This window comes from Portunus trituberculatus, unplaced genomic scaffold (genome assembly GCF_017591435.1).
Source record: "Portunus trituberculatus isolate SZX2019 unplaced genomic scaffold, ASM1759143v1 PGA_scaffold_484__1_contigs__length_43489, whole genome shotgun sequence".
Lineage (NCBI taxonomy): Eukaryota > Metazoa > Arthropoda > Malacostraca > Decapoda > Portunidae > Portunus > Portunus trituberculatus.
This window is the reverse complement of record NW_025541652.1, coordinates 24686-43489: the sequence shown is the minus strand read 5'-3', so window position 1 is coordinate 43489 and position 18804 is coordinate 24686. Positions and strand designations below refer to the sequence as shown.

Sequence of the window (18804 nt, the reverse complement as noted above, 5' to 3'; positions counted from 1 at the left end):
GACAGACAGACAGACAGACAGACAGACAGACAGAGACTGACAGAGATTAATCCAATAGGGAAACGATATTAAACCAAGAAACACCTAGAAAGGACTTGATTCACAGGGTATACGGAGTATAGTAGGGCAAGCCAGGAAGAATTTAAAGGGGCCTAAAATCTCACATCGAGTGCCAACGACCACACCACGTTGAACACACCGCTTCTCGTCCGATCAGCGAAGTTAAGCAACGTTGGGTCCGGTTAGTACTTGGATGGGTGACCGCCTGGGAACACCAGATGTTGTTGGCATTCCATTATTTTTCATTTATCTATTTATTTATTTTTTTTTTTATTATTATTATTTTATAATAATAATAATAATAATAATAATAATAATAATAATAATAATAATAAGAAGAAGAAGAAGAAGAAGAAGAAGAAGAAGGTTTGATTTGTCTATTCTTATATTGTTTTACCTGCTTATTTTATTCTTTGTTAATTCATCCATTTATTCTTGTACTACCTCGTGCCTGGATTACCAGACAAAACTGTGTATTCTAAACACACATGAATAGGAGAGGACTCGAACTGACATTTTTTTTCTCTCCTATAGAGAAATTGCATCGAACCGCTAGCCTAGCTTGGTGCCGGGGGAAAGGGGATAAGAATGACCACCTGCACGGACGTGTGCTGTGCTCTGTCGAGCTTGGATATTAACCATTGAAGTCTGAAGAAGAAAAAAAAAAAAAAAAAAAAACCTAGAAAGTCACTGCAGCGGCTGTGGGAGGAGGAAAGACGCAAGCCGTCAGACTAACCGTGACACACGACACGCTAATAAATACGCACACTATAGTCTGACCATTTTTATGAAGATCACTTAGGCGTTGGCGTTTTTGGGGATTTTCCTGCCTGCGGCGCTGTCACACGTGTACCAATACGCGCCCCAAGTCAGGTACTTAATACTTTTTAACTGAATGGTGTTGTAGTACATATACATTGTGATGCTCTAAAGAGGCAAGTTAGAGGAATTTGTGTTTATTTTTAAATAAATTTTGCATTGGTTTTGCAAACGCAACAACAATGCTTGACAACGTTTCCTCCGAGCGTTGTCACATCCTTCTGGGTGACCGAGTGAGGTCACAGGTCAAAGTGACCGTGTTAATCCATGGTGTGTGGGGAGCAAGGTTATCATTGACACATAGGCTCTAATCCCTTAATTTGCCCAGCAACGCCGCAGGCCGGGAAATTCCCAAAAATGGCAACGTCTAAGTGATCTTCACACTATAATAATCTGATTAACAATTTGTCTTGGCCATGTTGCAGTGGGTATTTGGTGAATGAAATGATCGATTGCTATCTTTACATCATCCATCCATCCTAATTTGACCTTAGAATCTAAAATGGTTGCTTTGCTGATGTCATTCAGGTATATTTGAGAAATCATATTCTTTGTATGTAAAATATAATGTTTTTTTTTTTTTTGTGGATCGTAGTTGCTAAAGTGTGTCTGTGTATATATTAGGATTTTCATGCTATATGTTGGTGGCCCTTGCATTTGAAATAATTATATTGTGAAATTGTCAACTTTTTTTTTTTTTCGGTAGGGGCTAATGTATGCAATGTTTCTGCTAATTTATGGAAATTTTATGCAAATTAGCCAAATCAAATTGGGGGTCGATAATGGGGAGGGGACGCGCGAAAATCACTCCATTTTCTAATTTTGCGATTTATGCACATATCCGGTAAAATCATGTAAACGGGAAAAAAAAAAAAAAAAAAAAAAAAAAAAAAAAATCGTCTAGAATTGTCGGTGGGATCCTTCTGTCCCTCTCTCCCTCTCTCTCTCTCTCTCTCTCTCTCTCTCTCTGTGTGTGTGTGTGTGTTACACTGTAATTCACTGTTTGATCTGCTGCAGTCTCTGACGAGACAGCCAGACGTTACCCTACGGAACGAGCTCAGAACTCATTATTTCCGATCTTCGGATAGGTCTGAGACCAGGCACACACCACACACCGGGACAACAAGGTCACAACTCCTCGATTTACATCCCGTACCTACTCACTGCTAGGTGAACAGGGGCTACACGTGAAAGGAGACACACCCAAATATCTCCACCCGGCCGGGGAATCGAACCCCGGTCCTCTGGCTTGTGAAGCCAGCGCTCTAACCCCTGAGCTACCGGGCCGTGTGTGTGTTTCACTGTTTGATCTGCTGCAGTCTCTGACGAGACAGCCAGACGTTACCCTACGGAACGAGCTCAGAGCTCATTATTTCCGATCTTCGGATAGGCCTGAGACCAGGCACACACCACACACCGGGACAACAAGGTCACAACTCCTCGATTTACATCCCGTACCTACTCACTGCTAGGTGAACAGGGGCTACACGTGAAAGGAGACACACCCAAATATCTCCACCCGGCCAGTGTGTGTGTGTGTGTGTGTGTGTCCCCCCCGGGGGGGGGGTTTTTTTTTTTTTGGGGGGGTTTTGGGGGGGGTTTTTCCCCGGCCGGGGGGGGTTTTTTGGGTTTGGGGGGGGGGTGGGGTTTTTTTTTTTGGGGCCCCTTTAAATTTTTTTTTTTGGGGGTTTCCTTTTTCCTTTCCCCCTTTTTCCCCCCCCCCCCAAAAAATTTTAAACCCCCTTTTTTTTTTGGGGGGGGGTTTTTTCCCCAAAACCCCCCAATTTTTGGGGTTTTTTGGGGGGGGGGTTTTTGGGGGGGGGTTTAAAAAAAAGGGGAAAGGAAAAGGGGGAAAAAGGGGGGGCCCCTTTTGGGGGAAAATTTAAAGGCCCCCCCCCCCCCGGGGGAAAAAAAAATTTTTTTCCCCCCCAAAAAAAATTTTTTTTTTCCCCCCCCCTTCCCCCCTCCCCGGTGGGGGTTTTTTTTTTTTTTTTGGGGGGTTTTTTTTTGGTGGGGGGGGGGGGTTTTTTTTTTTTTTTTAAATTTTTTTCAACACCGTTCAATTACCAAGTATTAAGTACCTACCTGACTTAAGGTGCGTATTGGTGCGTGCAAGTGTCCCCTCTCTTGCTTCCCTCCTGGCTGGTAGGTGGTAGGTAGGGACAGGGAGGGAGTGAGTGAGTGACCCATGGATTAACGCTTTCACTTTGACCTGTGATCTCACTCGGCGGTCATCCCCGAGAGGGGAGGGCGCGCGGATCAAACGATGTCAAGTATTGCTGTGTTTGTTTGCAAAAACAATGCAAAATATATTTAAAGATAAACAGAAACTCTCCAACTTTTTTTTTTTTTTTTTTTTTTTGTTCTTTAAGGTGTGCGTATTGGAGTGTGACAGCGCTGCAGGCCGGAAAATTCCCGGCAGGAACAAAAAAAAAAAAAAAAAACCTAAAAGATCTCCATACAAGTAAGCGGTCAGACCATAGTGGATAAGGTGGTGGACGTGGGATCGGGCAGACAGACAGACGTTCACGCGTCGGCTCGAAAGAATCACACCACACACCGTTTTGAAGGTATGTCAGTCGGCGAGGGGGATTTAATGAAAGGTACCTACCTACCTACATGTCACCGCGGTACCCAGGTTCTATCTAGGTGGCTACACCAGATGATGATGATGATGATGATGATGATGATGCGCTTCGGTGTTGATATGGACCCTCCCTCCTTGTATGGGTACCACTATAAAGAAATAAAATTGCCTGCGCCACTAATGGGCGGAAGCTTAACAAACAAACAAACAAACAGCACCTGTAGCAGCGGTTGGTGTCTGACCTCACATCACTTAGTTGATAATCCTTTCTCTTTCATTTGATTTACCTTTGAGTGATAAAACAGAGAGGAAAACAAATAGAAAGAAAGGAAAAGAAAAAAGAAAGAAAAAAAAAAAAAAAAAAAAAAAAACACACACACAAATTGTAATAATGACGTAAAGAGTAGGGACAACACTTTTACTTGGAACAACCATAGTCCTAGTAGTGTTAGTCTATAACTTTTCCTTCTCTTCATTTGTGTGGACCTATAAAAGGTCCGGGATATGTTGACTCTTTTCTTATGGTGCTTTTGCAGTTGCTGTTGTTGACACCAAATTCCAGACACCAGATTTAACCGCCAAATCCGTAGAGGGTACGTCCCTGACGCTTGAGGGCGTAGACGACGTCCATGGCAGTGACGGTCTTGCGCTTGGCGTGCTCGGTGTAGGTGACGGCATCCCTGATGACGTTCTCGAGGAACACCTTTAGCACCCCACGAGTCTCCTCGTAGATGAGACCGGAGATGCGCTTGACGCCGCCTCGGCGAGCCAACCGACGGATAGCGGGCTTGGTGATGCCCTGGATGTTGTCACGCAAAACCTTACGGTGACGCTTGGCTCCTCCCTTTCCAAGTCCCTTGCCTCCTTGCCGCGGCCAGTCATGGTGACAGATGATGAGGCGCTGCTGCGAGTAGTAGTAGTAGTAGTGATACGATGTCTCGCTCACGAGTGTGACTCGCATTTTTGCCTCGCGGTAATATATATATGGAGCAGGTGCCTTCCCGGTTGTAGTAGGGTAACAATATTTCCTGTTTTTCCCACTTGATCCAACATCGCTGGGTCATACGAACACGGTCTCCGTCTCGTCGTTGACCCTCGGACCACGCATCCGAGACGTACAACCGAGAGGCAAGCAAGAAAACGGCGTAAAACCAAATAATATCGAGTCGGAGGAGGTGCCAGATTTTCCAGCCAGCGGCATGCATGCAGCGAGCAACAAGCCAACCAGCCAGCCAGCCACAGAGGGAGGCAGACTGAGTCTGTGTCAGAATAATAATAATAATAATAATAATAATAATAATAAGAAGAAGAAGAAGAAGAAGAAGAAGAAGAAGAAGAAGAAGAAGAAGAAGAAGAAGACAGACAGACAGACAGACAGACAGACAGACAGACAGACAGACAGACTGACTGACAGAGATTAATCCAATAGGGAAACGATATTAAACCAAGAAACACCTAGAAAGGACTTGATTCACAGGGTATACGGAGTATAGTAGGGCAAGCCAGGAAGAATTTAAAGGGCCTAAAATCTCACATCGAGTGCCAACGACCACACCACGTTGAACACACCGCTTCTCGTCCGATCAGCGAAGTTAAGCAACGTTGGGTCCGGTTAGTACTTGGATGGGTGACCGCCTGGGAACACCAGATGTTGTTGGCATTCCATTATTTTTCATTTATCTATTTATTTATTTTTTTTTTTATTATTATTATTATTATTATTTTATAATAATAATAATAATAATAATAATAATAATAATAATAATAATAAGAAGAAGAAGAAGAAGAAGAAGAAGAAGAAGAAGGTTTGATTTGTCTATTCTTATATTGTTTTACCTGCTTATTTTATTCTTTGTTAATTCATCCATTTATTCTTGTACTACCTCGTGCCTGGATTACCAGACAAAACTGTGTATTCTAAACACACATGAATAGGAGAGGACTCGAACTGACATTTTTTTTTTCTCTCCTATAGAGAAATTGCATCGAACCGCTAGCCTAGCTTGGTGCCGGGGGAAGGGGATAAGAATGACCACCTGCACGGACGTGTGCTGTGCTCTGTCGAGCTTGGATATTAACCATTGAAGTCTGAAGAAGGAAAAAAAAAAAAAAAAAACCTAGAAAGTCACTGCAGCGGCTGTGGGAGGAGGAAAGACGCAAGCCGTCAGACTAACCGTGACACACGACACGCTAATAAATACGCACACTATAGTCTGACCATTTTTATGAAGATCACTTAGGCGTTGGCGTTTTTGGGGATTTTCCTGCCTGCGGCGCTGTCACACGTGTACCAATACGCGCCCCAAGTCAGGTACTTAATACTTTTTAACTGAATGGTGTTGTAGTACATATACATTGTGATGCTCTAAAGAGGCAAGTTAGAGGAATTTGTGTTTATTTTAAATAAATTTTGCATTGGTTTTGCAAACGCAACAACAATGCTTGACAACGTTTCCTCCGAGCGTTGTCACATCCTTCTGGGTGACCGAGTGAGGTCACAGGTCAAAGTGACCGTGTTAATCCATGGTGTGTGGGGAGCAAGGTTATCATTGACACATAGGCTCTAATCCCTTAATTTGCCCAGCAACGGGAAATTCCCAAAAATGGCAACGTCTAAGTGATCTTCACACTATAATAATCTGATTAACAATTTGTCTTGGCCATGTTGCAGTGGGTATTTGGTGAATGAAATGATCGATTGCTATCTTTACATCATCCATCCATCCTAATTTGACCTTAGAATCTAAAATGGTTGCTTTGCTGATGTCATTCAGGTATATTTGAGAAATCATATTCTTTGTATGTAAAATATAATGTTTTTTTTTTTTTGTGGATCGTAGTTGCTAAAGTGTGTCTGTGTATATATTAGGATTTTCATGCTATATGTTGGTGGCCCTTGCATTTGAAATAATTATATTGTGAAATTGTCAACTTTTTTTTTTTTTCGGTAGGGGCTAATGTATGCAATGTTTCTGCTAATTTATGGAAATTTTATGCAAGTTAGCCAAATCAAATTGGGGGGGGGTCGATAATGGGGGGGGGCGCGCGAAAATCACTCCATTTTCTAATTTTGCGATTTATGCACATATCCGGTAAAATCATGTAAACGGGAAAAAAAAAAAAAAAAAAAAAAAAAAAAAAAAAAAAAAAAAAAATCGTCTAGAATTGTCGGTGGGATCCTTCTGTCCTCTCTCTCTCTCTCTCTCTCTCTCTCTCTCTCTCTCTCTCTCTGTGTGTGTGTGTTAGTTACACTGTAATTCACTGTTTGATCTGCTGCAGTCTCTGACGAGACAGCCAGACGTTACCCTACGGAACGAGCTCAGAACTCATTATTTCCGATCTTCGGATAGGTCTGAGACCAGGCACACACCACACACCGGGACAACAAGGTCACAACTCCTCGATTTACATCCCGTACCTACTCACTGCTAGGTGAACAGGGGCTACACGTGAAAGGAGACACACCCAAATATCTCCACCCGGCCGGGGAATCGAACCCCGGTCCTCTGGCTTGTGAAGCCAGCGCTCTAACCCCTGAGCTACCGGGCCGTGTGTGTGTTTCACTGTTTGATCTGCTGCAGTCTCTGACGAGACAGCCAGACGTTACCCTACGGAACGAGCTCAGAGCTCATTATTTCCGATCTTCGGATAGGCCTGAGACCAGGCACACACCACACACCGGGACAACAAGGTCACAACTCCTCGATTTACATCCCGTACCTACTCACTGCTAGGTGAACAGGGGCTACACGTGAAAGGAGACACACCCAAATATCTCCACCCGGCCAGTGTGTGTGTGTGTGTGTGTGTGTGTGTGTGTGTGTGTGTGTGTGTGTGTGTGTGTGTGTGTGTGTGTGTAAGAGAGAGAGAGAGAGAGAGAGAGAGAGAGAGAGAGAGAGAGAGAGAGAGAGAGAGAGAGAGAGAGAGAGAGAGAGAGAGAGAGAGAGAGAGAGAGAGAGAGAGAGAGAGAGAGAGAGAGAGAGAGAGCATTGTTGTAGCCAAGATGTCTCAGGGATTTCGCCGTGTCAGGTCACTCACCACTCCTTTTCCTAACTAAATGAATATTGAAAATAAAAAAAACTTTTCGCGTAACAATTCTTCATAAACCACGTACTGTACATACATATATCTATGATAAATTTACATTATATCCTTTCCTTATATGAGAATGTAATCTCTCTCTCTCTCTCTCTCTCTCTCTCTCTCTCTCTCTCTCTCTCTCTCTCTCTCTCTCTCTCTCTCTCTCTCTCTCTCTCTCTCTCTCTCTCTCTCTCTCTCTCTCTCTTTGTGACAAGTGTGTGTGTGTGTGTGTGTGTGTGTGTGTGTGTGTGTGTGTGTGTGTGTGTGTGTGTGTGTGTGTGTGTGTGTGTGTGTGTGTGTGTGTGTGTGTGTGTGTGTGTGTGTGTGTGTGTGTGTGTGTGTGTGTGTGTGTGTGTGTGTGTGTGTGTGTGCGTTTTTAAGAAAATTTTTATTTTATATTATTTTTTGTTGTGTTTTCTTTCTCTCTTTCCTTCCTCTTTCTCTCCCTCTCGCCTGCCTCAATTTCTTTGAGTTACCCATGACATGTTGTTATGGTTAGGAGGGGGGAGTTTTCTGTGGTTGTCGAACACTCTTACGTCATTCCCGTCCAATCGTAAGGCAAGGTTGGGCCCCGGCAAACCGTATTTAAAGAAGTGCCAGCCTAAGCGCTCAACTCGCCCAACTGTTCGTTCCGAGCGGCAGTAACTTACTTACTCACCATGGCACGTACTAAGCAAACGGCCCGCAAGTCCACCGGTGGCAAGGCGCCCCGCAAGCAGCTTGCCACGAAGGCAGCTCGCAAATCTGCTCCTGCCACTGGAGGTGTCAAGAAGCCCCACCGTTACAGGCCAGGAACCGTGGCCCTCCGTGAGATCCGCCGTTATCAGAAGAGCACCGAACTGCTTATCAGGAAGCTGCCTTTCCAGCGCTTGGTGCGTGAAATTGCCCAGGATTTCAAGACTGACCTCCGCTTCCAGTCCTCCGCTGTCATGGCCCTCCAGGAAGCTTCCGAGGCTTATCTCGTGGGTCTCTTTGAAGACACTAACCTGTGCGCCATCCACGCCAAGCGTGTCACTATCATGCCCAAGGACATCCAGCTGGCTCGTCGAATCCGTGGCGAGCGTGCCTAATAAGTGTGTCATCCAAGGCAAGCAAGCAACAACAAACAATATCTAGGCCCTCTTCAGGGCCAAAGGTGCTTTATCTAAAGAGAATAATATTACATAGACCATGAATGGGTTGGCTTTGATCCGTATGGTCGAGCGATTTCCTGATTAGAAGACTTTTTTTTTTTCTCTCTCTCTCTCTCTCTCTCTCTCTCTCTCTCTCTCTCTCTCTCTCTCTCTCTCTCTCTCTCTCTCTCTCTCTCTCTCTCTCTCTCTCTCTCTCTCTCTCTCTCTCTCTCTCTCTCTCTCTCTCTCTTTTTTTTTTTTTTTTTTCTTCAACCTTCCTCTCTGTGTCTAGGATCCGATATTCCATGTGCATGTTTCTGATCAGTAGTATGTCGGTGGCCGATGGAGAATGACTGCTTTCCCTCCAGTCTGATTTGTAGATATATTGATTGATTGATTCACTGCAATTCAGTCAAGAAAAGAAAGAAAGAAAGAAATAAATAAAAAAAAAAAAAAAAAAAAGGAGCGAAGATTCATGTTACAAGCTATAATAAATGTGTGCTTCCTGAGCTTTGTGTGATGAAAAACGTTATGTTACTGAAATAGGAGGCATCATCATTAATCAAGAAGAAGAAGAAGAGCATGAATGCACCCACCCTCCAAAGCCTGCCTGCCGTGATTAGTATCGTACGTACGCTTAATCATCACCATCATCATACTACTACTACTACGGGTGCTGCTGTTGTGCAGTGGATGATGGATCTCTTTGCTCTGACCCGGTTGCGAGCCTCATTAATGACGAGCCAGCCATCTAGCTCATCCATATCCATCCATCCATCCGGCTCTGGTGCACCAGCGGCGACCACCATCCACACTTGTCTATATTGTGTCTCCTTTTTTTTTGGATTCAGGTGTGGCTCCTATGGAGCCGGGTAGGGTTTGAATACTGTCTGAGACAGCAGTTGCTCTTTTTTCTTCTTTCCCCCCTTCTAGCTGACTGACAGTCAGTTTACTTGGAGGAGGTGTACTTGGTGACAGCCTTGGTGCCCTCAGAGACGGCGTGCTTTGCCAGTTCGCCGGGCAGAAGGAGACGGACGGCAGTCTGGATCTCCCGGCTGGTGATGGTGGAGCGCTTGTTGTAGTGTGCCAGGCGGGATGCCTCGGCAGCGATGCGCTCGAAAATGTCGTTCACGAAAGAGTTCATGATTGACATAGCCTTGGAGGACACGCCAGTGTCGGGGTGGACCTGCTTGAGCACCTTGTAGATGTAGATGGAGTAGCTTTCCTTCCTCCTCCGCTTCTTCTTCTTGTCCCCTTTGGCTATGGCCTTCTGAGCCTTGCCAGCCTTCTTGGCAGCCTTTCCTGATGCTTTGGGAGGCATGGTAGTAACGGCGTCGTTCAACTTGCGAAGAGTTGTGTGTTGTTGTGTATATAGTGTAAAGGGTGGGGAGAGAACGCTGCCTTGGGGACGCCACTCTGGAGTTCGAACGCTGGCCCGCGGTGGAGCCCACTTTATCCTAGCCGTCCTATCCTCCAAGAAGTCGCAAAGCAGTCTGGTAACTGGTCCTGGAAGACCCAGTTGTAGCACCTGTATTTCAAGCCAAGATGCCACACTTTGTCAAACGCCTTGCTGACATCACGGAGGACGAGATGGCATCGGTAGCGGAAGCTTGGTGTATAGCCAGCGTTTCCGTGGCTATGGCGATGGCGTGGGTTGTCCTCTCCTCTCTTGAAGCCAAACTGTGGTACAGTCCGTGTCCTTCCAGGTGGTCTCTAAGTCTGCTCGTAATAATCCTCTCGAACATTTTCCTGGGACTTCCAAAGGGAGATGGGTCTGTAGCTGTCGGGCCGGGTGGGTACCTTTCCAGGTTTAACCACCAGCCGCATCTCCGCTTCTTTCCATCCGTCGGGAAGTAGCCAGCCGACAGGGAGGCGTTGAAGATCTCCCTAAGCCTATCCTTGGCTCTGTCTGGGAGGTTTGAGAGGATTGTTTTGTTGATCCCACTCTTGCCAGGGCAGGTGACCTTGGTGGACCGGATGGCCCGGGCCAGCTCCAGAGATGAGATCCGACAGTTGAGCGGAGAGTCACCCCGCAGTCTTGCCAGATCTGCCGCTGCATATGGGTGAGTGTCTTCAATGCGGCGTCTGAGGTGATTCATCACTTCGTGTTCATCGTCTGAGTCTTGTTCGTTCTCCTCCTGGAACACACGCTCCCAATTGGAGGTGTGCAGGCGAACTTTGTCAGCGTCTGAATGGTGTCTATGTCCTTGGTCGTCAATCAGGTATGTGTCTGGTCCAGCTGTGCGTCCTGAGAGATGTTTGACCTTTTCCAGAAGACTCTGGGGTTTTGTGGCTTGCAGAAAGACTGGCAATCCTTTTCCCCAGTGATCTCTAGATTCTTGTCTTCTTCTGTGACTTGAAGAGTGCCATTTATGTAAGCAATCCTGCTCAGGATCGCGAGTCGCCGCGAGAGCCAGCCTCCCGGTTGGGCGTTACGTGTTACGCGCTGATCCGATCTTCCTTTTATATAGAGGAAACGAGCCCGCCGAAGAACAGATAACGCACAACACACCGACTCGCTCCCGCAGCTGACGGAGTGTTACTGCTAATAATACTACCACTACTACTTGTTAATCCCACCTACTACTACCACCACTACTCGCCATGTCCGGACGCGGCAAAGGAGGAAAGGTGAAGGGAAAGTCAAAGTCCCGTTCCAGCCGTGCTGGACTCCAGTTCCCGGTCGGCAGGATTCATCGCCTCCTGAGGAAGGGCAACTACGCCGAGCGAGTGGGGGCTGGCGCCCCCGTGTACCTTGCAGCGGTCATGGAGTACCTGGCCGCCGAAGTCCTCGAGCTTGCCGGCAACGCCGCCCGCGACAACAAGAAGACTCGCATCATCCCGCGTCACCTGCAGCTGGCCATCCGGAACGACGAGGAACTTAACAAGCTCCTCTCCGGGGTCACCATTGCACAGGGTGGCGTGCTGCCAAACATTCAGGCTGTGCTCCTTCCCAAGAAGACCGAGAAGAAGTAAATCCCTCTCCTCCTCAATATCATCACCAACAAGTATATACATCCGGCTCCTCTTCGGAGCCACACATTGACACATCTAGAGAATTGAATAGACTATAGTGTTAACCATGATATTAATAATAATGATGGTATATATTTTTTTGATAATGAATGATAGAAATGCTAATGGTAGAATTTTTTTTTCTCTTTTTTTTTTTGTTCCGGCCTGCAGCGCTGCAAAAAAAAAAAAAAAAAAAAACGCCTTGCGCTGAGCAAATTATGGGATTAGGGCCCGTGTGTCAATGAGGACCTTGCTTCCCGCACACGCCCCTCTCTCTGTCTTGCTCTCTTGCTTCCCTCCTAGCTGGTAGGTAGCTAGCGGGACAGGGATCAATTAACGCGGTCGGTCACTTTGACCTGTGATCTCACTCGGCAGTCATCCAAGAGATGCGGATTAAACGTTGTCAAGTATTGCTGTGTTTGCAAAAACAAACAATGCGAAATATGTTCAAAGATAAACAAGAAGCTTACTCCAACTTGCCTTTTCTTTTTTTTTTTTTTCTTTTCTTTTTCTTTTAGAGCATCACAATGTATATAATACAACACCGTTCAATTACCAAGTATTAAGTACCTACCTGACTTAAGGTGCGTATTGGTGCGTGCAAGTGTCCCCTCTCTTGCTTCCCTCCTGGCTGGTAGGTGGTAGGTAGGGACAGGGAGGGAGTGAGTGAGTGACCCATGGATTAACGCTTTCACTTTGACCTGTGATCTCACTCGGCGGTCATCCCCGAGAGGAGGGCGCGCGGATCAAACGATGTCAAGTATTGCTGTGTTTGTTTGCAAAAACAATGCAAAATATATTTAAAGATAAACAGAAACTCTCCAACTTTTTTTTTTTTTTTTTTTTCTTTTCTTTGTGCGTATTGGAGTGTGACAGCGCTGCAGGCCGGAAAATTCCCGGCAGGAACAAAAAAAAAAAAAAAAAAACCTAAAAGATCTCCATACAAGTAAGCGGTCAGACCATAGTGGATAAGGTGGTGGACGTGGGATCGGGCAGACAGACAGACGTTCACGCGTCGGCTCGAAAGAATCACACCACACACCGTTTTGAAGGTATGTCAGTCGGCGAGGGGGATTTAATGAAAGGTACCTACCTACCTACATGTCACCGCGGTACCCAGGTTCTATCTAGGTGGCTACACCAAAGATGATGATGATGATGATGATGATGATGATGCGCTTCGGTGTTGATATGGACCCTCCCTCCTTGTATGGGTACCACTATAAAGAAATAAAATTGCCTGCGCCACTAATGGGCGGAAGCTTAACAAACAAACAAACAAACAGCACCTGTAGCAGCGGTTGGTGTCTGACCTCACATCACTTAGTTGATAATCCTTTCTCTTTCATTTGATTTACCTTTGAGTGATAAAACAGAGAGGAAAACAAATAGAAAGAAAGGAAAAAAAAAAAAAGAAAAAAAAAGAAAAAAAAAAAAAAAAAAACACACACACAAATTGTAATAATGACGTAAAGAGTAGGGACAACACTTTTACTTGGAACAACCATAGTCCTAGTAGTGTTAGTCTATAACTTTTCCTTCTCTTCATTTGTGTGGACCTATAAAAGGTCCGGGATATGTTGACTCTTTTCTTATGGTGCTTTTGCAGTTGCTGTTGTTGACACCAAATTCCAGACACCAGATTTAACCGCCAAATCCGTAGAGGGTACGTCCCTGACGCTTGAGGGCGTAGACGACGTCCATGGCAGTGACGGTCTTGCGCTTGGCGTGCTCGGTGTAGGTGACGGCATCCCTGATGACGTTCTCGAGGAACACCTTTAGCACCCCACGAGTCTCCTCGTAGATGAGACCGGAGATGCGCTTGACGCCGCCTCGGCGAGCCAACCGACGGATAGCGGGCTTGGTGATGCCCTGGATGTTGTCACGCAAAACCTTACGGTGACGCTTGGCTCCTCCCTTTCCAAGTCCCTTGCCTCCTTGCCGCGGCCAGTCATGGTGACAGATGATGAGGCGCTGCTGAGTAGTAGTAGTAGTAGTGATACGATGTCTCGCTCACGAGTGTGACTCGCATTTTTGCCTCGCGGTAATATATATATGGAGCAGGTGCCTTCCCGGTTGTAGTAGGGTAACAATATTTCCTGTTTTTCCCACTTGATCCAACATCGCTGGGTCATACGAACACGGTCTCCGTCTCGTCGTTGACCCTCGGACCACGCATCCGAGACGTACAACCGAGAGGCAAGCAAGAAAACGGCGTAAAACCAAATAATATCGAGTCGGAGGAGGTGCCAGATTTTCCAGCCAGCGGCATGCATGCAGCGAGCAACAAGCCAACCAGCCAGCCAGCCACCCAGGGAGGCAGACTGAGTCTGTGTCAGAATAATAATAATAATAATAATAATAATAATAATAATAAGAAGAAGAAGAAGAAGAAGAAGAAGAAGAAGAAGAAGAAGAAGAAGAAGAAGAAGAATGAGACAGACAGACAGACAGACAGACAGACAGACAGACAGACAGACAGACAGACAGACAGACTGACAGAGATTAATCCAATAGGGAAACGATATTAAACCAAGAAACACCTAGAAAGGACTTGATTCACAGGGTATACGGAGTATAGTAGGGCAAGCCAGGAAGAATTTAAAGGGCCTAAAATCTCACATCGAGTGCCAACGACCACACCACGTTGAACACACCGCTTCTCGTCCGATCAGCGAAGTTAAGCAACGTTGGGTCCGGTTAGTACTTGGATGGGTGACCGCCTGGGAACACCAGATGTTGTTGGCATTCCATTATTTTTCATTTATCTATTTATTTATTTATTTTATTATTATTATTATTATTATTATTATAATAATAATAATAATAATAATAATAATAATAATAATAATAATAATAATAAGAAGAAGAAGAAGAAGAAGAAGAAGAAGGTTTGATTTGTCTATTCTTATATTGTTTTACCTGCTTATTTTATTCTTTGTTAATTCATCCATTTATTCTTGTACTACCTCGTGCCTGGATTACCAGACAAAACTGTGTATTCTAAACACACATGAATAGGAGAGGACTCGAACTGACATTTTTTTTTTTCTCTCCTATAGAGAAATTGCATCGAACCGCTAGCCTAGCTTGGTGCCGGGGAATAAGAATGACCACCTGCACGGACGTGTGCTGTGCTCTGTCGAGCTTGGATATTAACCATTGAAGTCTGAAGAAGAAAAAAAAAAAAAAAAACCTAGAAAGTCACTGCAGCGGCTGTGGGAGGAGGAAAGACGCAAGCCGTCAGACTAACCGTGACACACGACACGCTAATAAATACGCACACTATAGTCTGACCATTTTTATGAAGATCACTTAGGCGTTGGCGTTTTTGGGGATTTTCCTGCCTGCGGCGCTGTCACACGTGTACCAATACGCGCCCCAAGTCAGGTACTTAATACTTTTTAACTGAATGGTGTTGTAGTACATATACATTGTGATGCTCTAAAGAGGCAAGTTAGAGGAATTTGTGTTTATTTTAAATAAATTTTGCATTGGTTTTGCAAACGCAACAACAATGCTTGACAACGTTTCCTCCGAGCGTTGTCACATCCTTCTGGGTGACCGAGTGAGGTCACAGGTCAAAGTGACCGTGTTAATCCATGGTGTGTGGGGAGCAAGGTTATCATTGACACATAGGCTCTAATCCCTTAATTTGCCCAGCAACGCCGCAGGCCGGGAAATTCCCAAAAATGGCAACGTCTAAGTGATCTTCACACTATAATAATCTGATTAACAATTTGTCTTGGCCATGTTGCAGTGGGTATTTGGTGAATGAAATGATCGATTGCTATCTTTACATCATCCATCCATCCTAATTTGACCTTAGAATCTAAAATGGTTGCTTTGCTGATGTCATTCAGGTATATTTGAGAAATCATATTCTTTGTATGTAAAATATAATGTTTTTTTTTTTTTTTGTGGATCGTAGTTGCTAAAGTGTGTCTGTGTATATATTAGGATTTTCATGCTATATGTTGGTGGCCCTTGCATTTGAAATAATTATATTGTGAAATTGTCAACTTTTTTTTTTTTTCGGTAGGGGCTAATGTATGCAATGTTTCTGCTAATTTATGGAAATTTTATGCAAATTAGCCAAATCAAATTGGGGGTCGATAATGGGGGACGCGCGAAAATCACTCCATTTTCTAATTTTGCGATTTATGCACATATCCGGTAAAATCATGTAAACGGAAAAAAAAAAAAAAAAAAAAAAAAAAAAAAAAAAAAAAAAAATCGTCTAGAATTGTCGGTGGGATCCTTCTGTCTCTCCTCTCTCTCTCTCTCTCTCTCTCTCTCTCTCTCTCTCTCCTTGTGTGTGTGTTACACTGTAATTCACTGTTTGATCTGCTGCAGTCTCTGACGAGACAGCCAGACGTTACCCTACGGAACGAGCTCAGAACTCATTATTTCCGATCTTCGGATAGGTCTGAGACCAGGCACACACCACACACCGGGACAACAAGGTCACAACTCCTCGATTTACATCCCGTACCTACTCACTGCTAGGTGAACAGGGGCTACACGTGAAAGGAGACACACCCAAATATCTCCACCCGGCCGGGGAATCGAACCCCGGTCCTCTGGCTTGTGAAGCCAGCGCTCTAACCCCTGAGCTACCGGGCCGTGTGTGTGTTTCACTGTTTGATCTGCTGCAGTCTCTGACGAGACAGCCAGACGTTACCCTACGGAACGAGCTCAGAGCTCATTATTTCCGATCTTCGGATAGGCCTGAGACCAGGCACACACCACACACCGGGACAACAAGGTCACAACTCCTCGATTTACATCCCGTACCTACTCACTGCTAGGTGAACAGGGGCTACACGTGAAAGGAGACACACCCAAATATCTCCACCCGGCCAGTGTGTGTGTGTGTGTGTGTGTGTGTGTGTGTGTGTGTGTGTGTGTGTGTGTGTGTGTGTGTGTGTGTGTGTAAGAGAGAGAGAGAGAGAGAGAGAGAGAGAGAGAGAGAGAGAGAGAGAGAGAGAGAGAGAGAGAGAGAGAGAGAGAGAGAGAGAGAGAGAGAGAGAGAGAGAGAGCATTGTTGTAGCCAAGATGTCTCAGGGGATTTCGCCGTGTCAGGTCACTCACCACTCCTTTTTCCTAACTAAATGAATATTGAAAATAGAAAAAAAAACTTTTCGCGTAACAATTCTTCATAAACCACGTACTGTACATACATATATCTATGATAAATTTACATTATATCCTTTCCTTATATGAGAATGTAATCTCTCTCTCTCTCTCTCTCTCTCTCTCTCTCTCTCTCTCTCTCTCTCTCTCTCTCTCTCTCTCTCTCTCTCTCTCTCTCTCTCTCTCTCTCTCTCTCTCTCTCTCTCTCTCTGTGTCTCTCTCTGTGTGTGTGTGTGTGTGTGTGTGTGTGTGTGTGTGTGTGTGTGTGTGTGTGTGTGTGTGTGTGTGTGTGTGTGTGTGTGTGTGTGTGTGTGTGTGTGTGTGTGTGTGTGTGTGTGTGTGTGTGTGTGTGTGTGTGTGTGTGTGTGTGTGTGTGTGTGTGTGTTTTAAAAAATTTTTATTTTATTTTATTTTTTGTTGTGTTTTCTTTTCTCTTTCCTTCCTCTTTTCTCTCCCTCTCGCCTGCCTCAATTTCTTTGAGTTACCCATGACATGTTGTTATGGTTAGGAGGGGGGAGTTTTCTGTGGTTGTCGAACACTCTTACGTCATTCCCGTCCAATCGTAAGGCAAGGTTGGGCCCCGGCAAACCGTATTTAAAGAAGTGCCAGCCTAAGCGCTCAACTCGCCCAACTGTTCGTTCCGAGCGGCAGTAACTTACTTACTCACCATGGCACGTACTAAGCAAACGGCCCGCAAGTCCACCGGTGGCAAGGCGCCCCGCAAGCAGCTTGCCACGAAGGCAGCTCGCAAATCTGCTCCTGCCACTGGAGGTGTCAAGAAGCCCCACCGTTACAGGCCAGGAACCGTGGCCCTCCGTGAGATCCGCCGTTATCAGAAGAGCACCGAACTGCTTATCAGGAAGCTGCCTTTCCAGCGCTTGGTGCGTGAAATTGCCCAGGATTTCAAGACTGACCTCCGCTTCCAGTCCTCCGCTGTCATGGCCCTCCAGGAAGCTTCCGAGGCTTATCTCGTGGGTCTCTTTGAAGACACTAACCTGTGCGCCATCCACGCCAAGCGTGTCACTATCATGCCCAAGGACATCCAGCTGGCTCGTCGAATCCGTGGCGAGCGTGCCTAATAAGTGTGTCATCCAAGGCAAGCAAGCAACAACAAACAATATCTAGGCCCTCTTCAGGGCCAAAGGTGCTTTATCTAAAGAGAATAATATTACATAGACCATGAATGGGTTGGCTTTGATCCGTATGGTCGAGCGATTTCCTGATTAGAAGACTTTTTTTTTCTCTCTCTCTCTCTCTCTCTCTCTCTCTCTCTCTCTCTCTCTCTCTCTCTCTCTCTCTCTCTCTCTCTCTCTCTCTCTCTCTCTCTCTCTCTCTCTCTCTCTCTCTCTCTCTCTCTCTCTCTCTCTCTCTTTTTTTTTTTTTTTTTTCTTCAACCTTCCTCTCTGTGTCTAGGATCCGATATTCCATGTGCATGTTTCTGATCAGTAGTATGTCGGTGGCCGATGGAGAATGACTGCTTTCCCTCCAGTCTGATTTGTAGATATATTGATTGATTGATTCACTGCAATTCAGTCAAGAAAACAAAAAAGAAAGAAAGAAAAAAAAAAAAAAAAAAAAAAAAAAGGAGCGAAGATTCATGTTACAAGCTATAATAAATGTGTGTGCTTCCTGAGCTTTGTGTGATGAAAAACGTTATGTTACTGAAATAGGAGGCATCATCATTAATCAAGAAGAAGAAGAAGAGCATGAATGCACCCACCCTCCAAAGCCTGCCTGCCGTGATTAGTATCGTACGTACGCTTAATCATCACCATCATCATACTACTACTACTACGGGGTGCTGCTGTTGTGCAGTGGATGATGGATCTCTTTGCTCTGACCCGGTTGCGAGCCTCATTAATGACGAGCCAGCCATCTAGCTCATCCATATCCATCCATCCATCCATCCATCCGGCTCTGGTGCACCAGCGGCGACCACCATCCACACTTGTCTATATTGTGTCTCCTTTTTTTTTGGATTCAGGTGTGGCTCCT

General features: G+C 45.3%; 2 protein-coding genes, 3 non-coding genes and 2 pseudogenes across 5 annotated transcripts; 4 read left to right on the top strand and 3 right to left on the bottom strand.

Annotated features, from left to right (window-relative positions):
* The first annotated feature begins 171 nt into the window (after positions 1 to 171).
* LOC123500783 lies at positions 172 to 290 on the top strand. Its single transcript, XR_006673456.1, has one exon. It is a non-coding gene; the product is annotated as a 5S ribosomal RNA (ribosomal RNA).
* Positions 291 to 3988: 3698 nt separating this feature from the next.
* On the bottom strand, positions 3989 to 4348 carry LOC123500774 (annotated as a pseudogene).
* Positions 4349 to 5007: 659 nt separating this feature from the next.
* LOC123500782 lies at positions 5008 to 5126 on the top strand. Its single transcript, XR_006673455.1, has one exon. It is a non-coding gene; the product is annotated as a 5S ribosomal RNA (ribosomal RNA).
* A 2950-nt stretch (positions 5127 to 8076) lies between these two features.
* LOC123500772 lies at positions 8077 to 17944 on the top strand. Its single transcript, XM_045249393.1, has 7 exons — positions 8077 to 8608; positions 9510 to 9530; positions 10199 to 10450; positions 10613 to 10721; positions 11349 to 11575; positions 13283 to 13414; positions 17425 to 17944. The coding sequence occupies exons 1-7, from the start codon at positions 8206 to 8208 to the stop codon at positions 17886 to 17888; spliced, it is 1608 nt and encodes a 535-aa protein (XP_045105328.1). The 5' UTR covers positions 8077 to 8205; the 3' UTR covers positions 17889 to 17944.
* On the bottom strand, positions 9581 to 9979 carry LOC123500773 (histone H2B). The gene has a single exon (XM_045249394.1). The coding sequence runs from the start codon at positions 9977 to 9979 to the stop codon at positions 9608 to 9610; it is 372 nt and encodes a 123-aa protein (XP_045105329.1). The 3' UTR covers positions 9581 to 9607.
* Positions 13269 to 13628, bottom strand: LOC123500776 (annotated as a pseudogene).
* On the top strand, positions 14303 to 14421 carry LOC123500781. Its single transcript, XR_006673454.1, has one exon. It is a non-coding gene; the product is annotated as a 5S ribosomal RNA (ribosomal RNA).
* Positions 17945 to 18804: the final 860 nt, after the last annotated feature.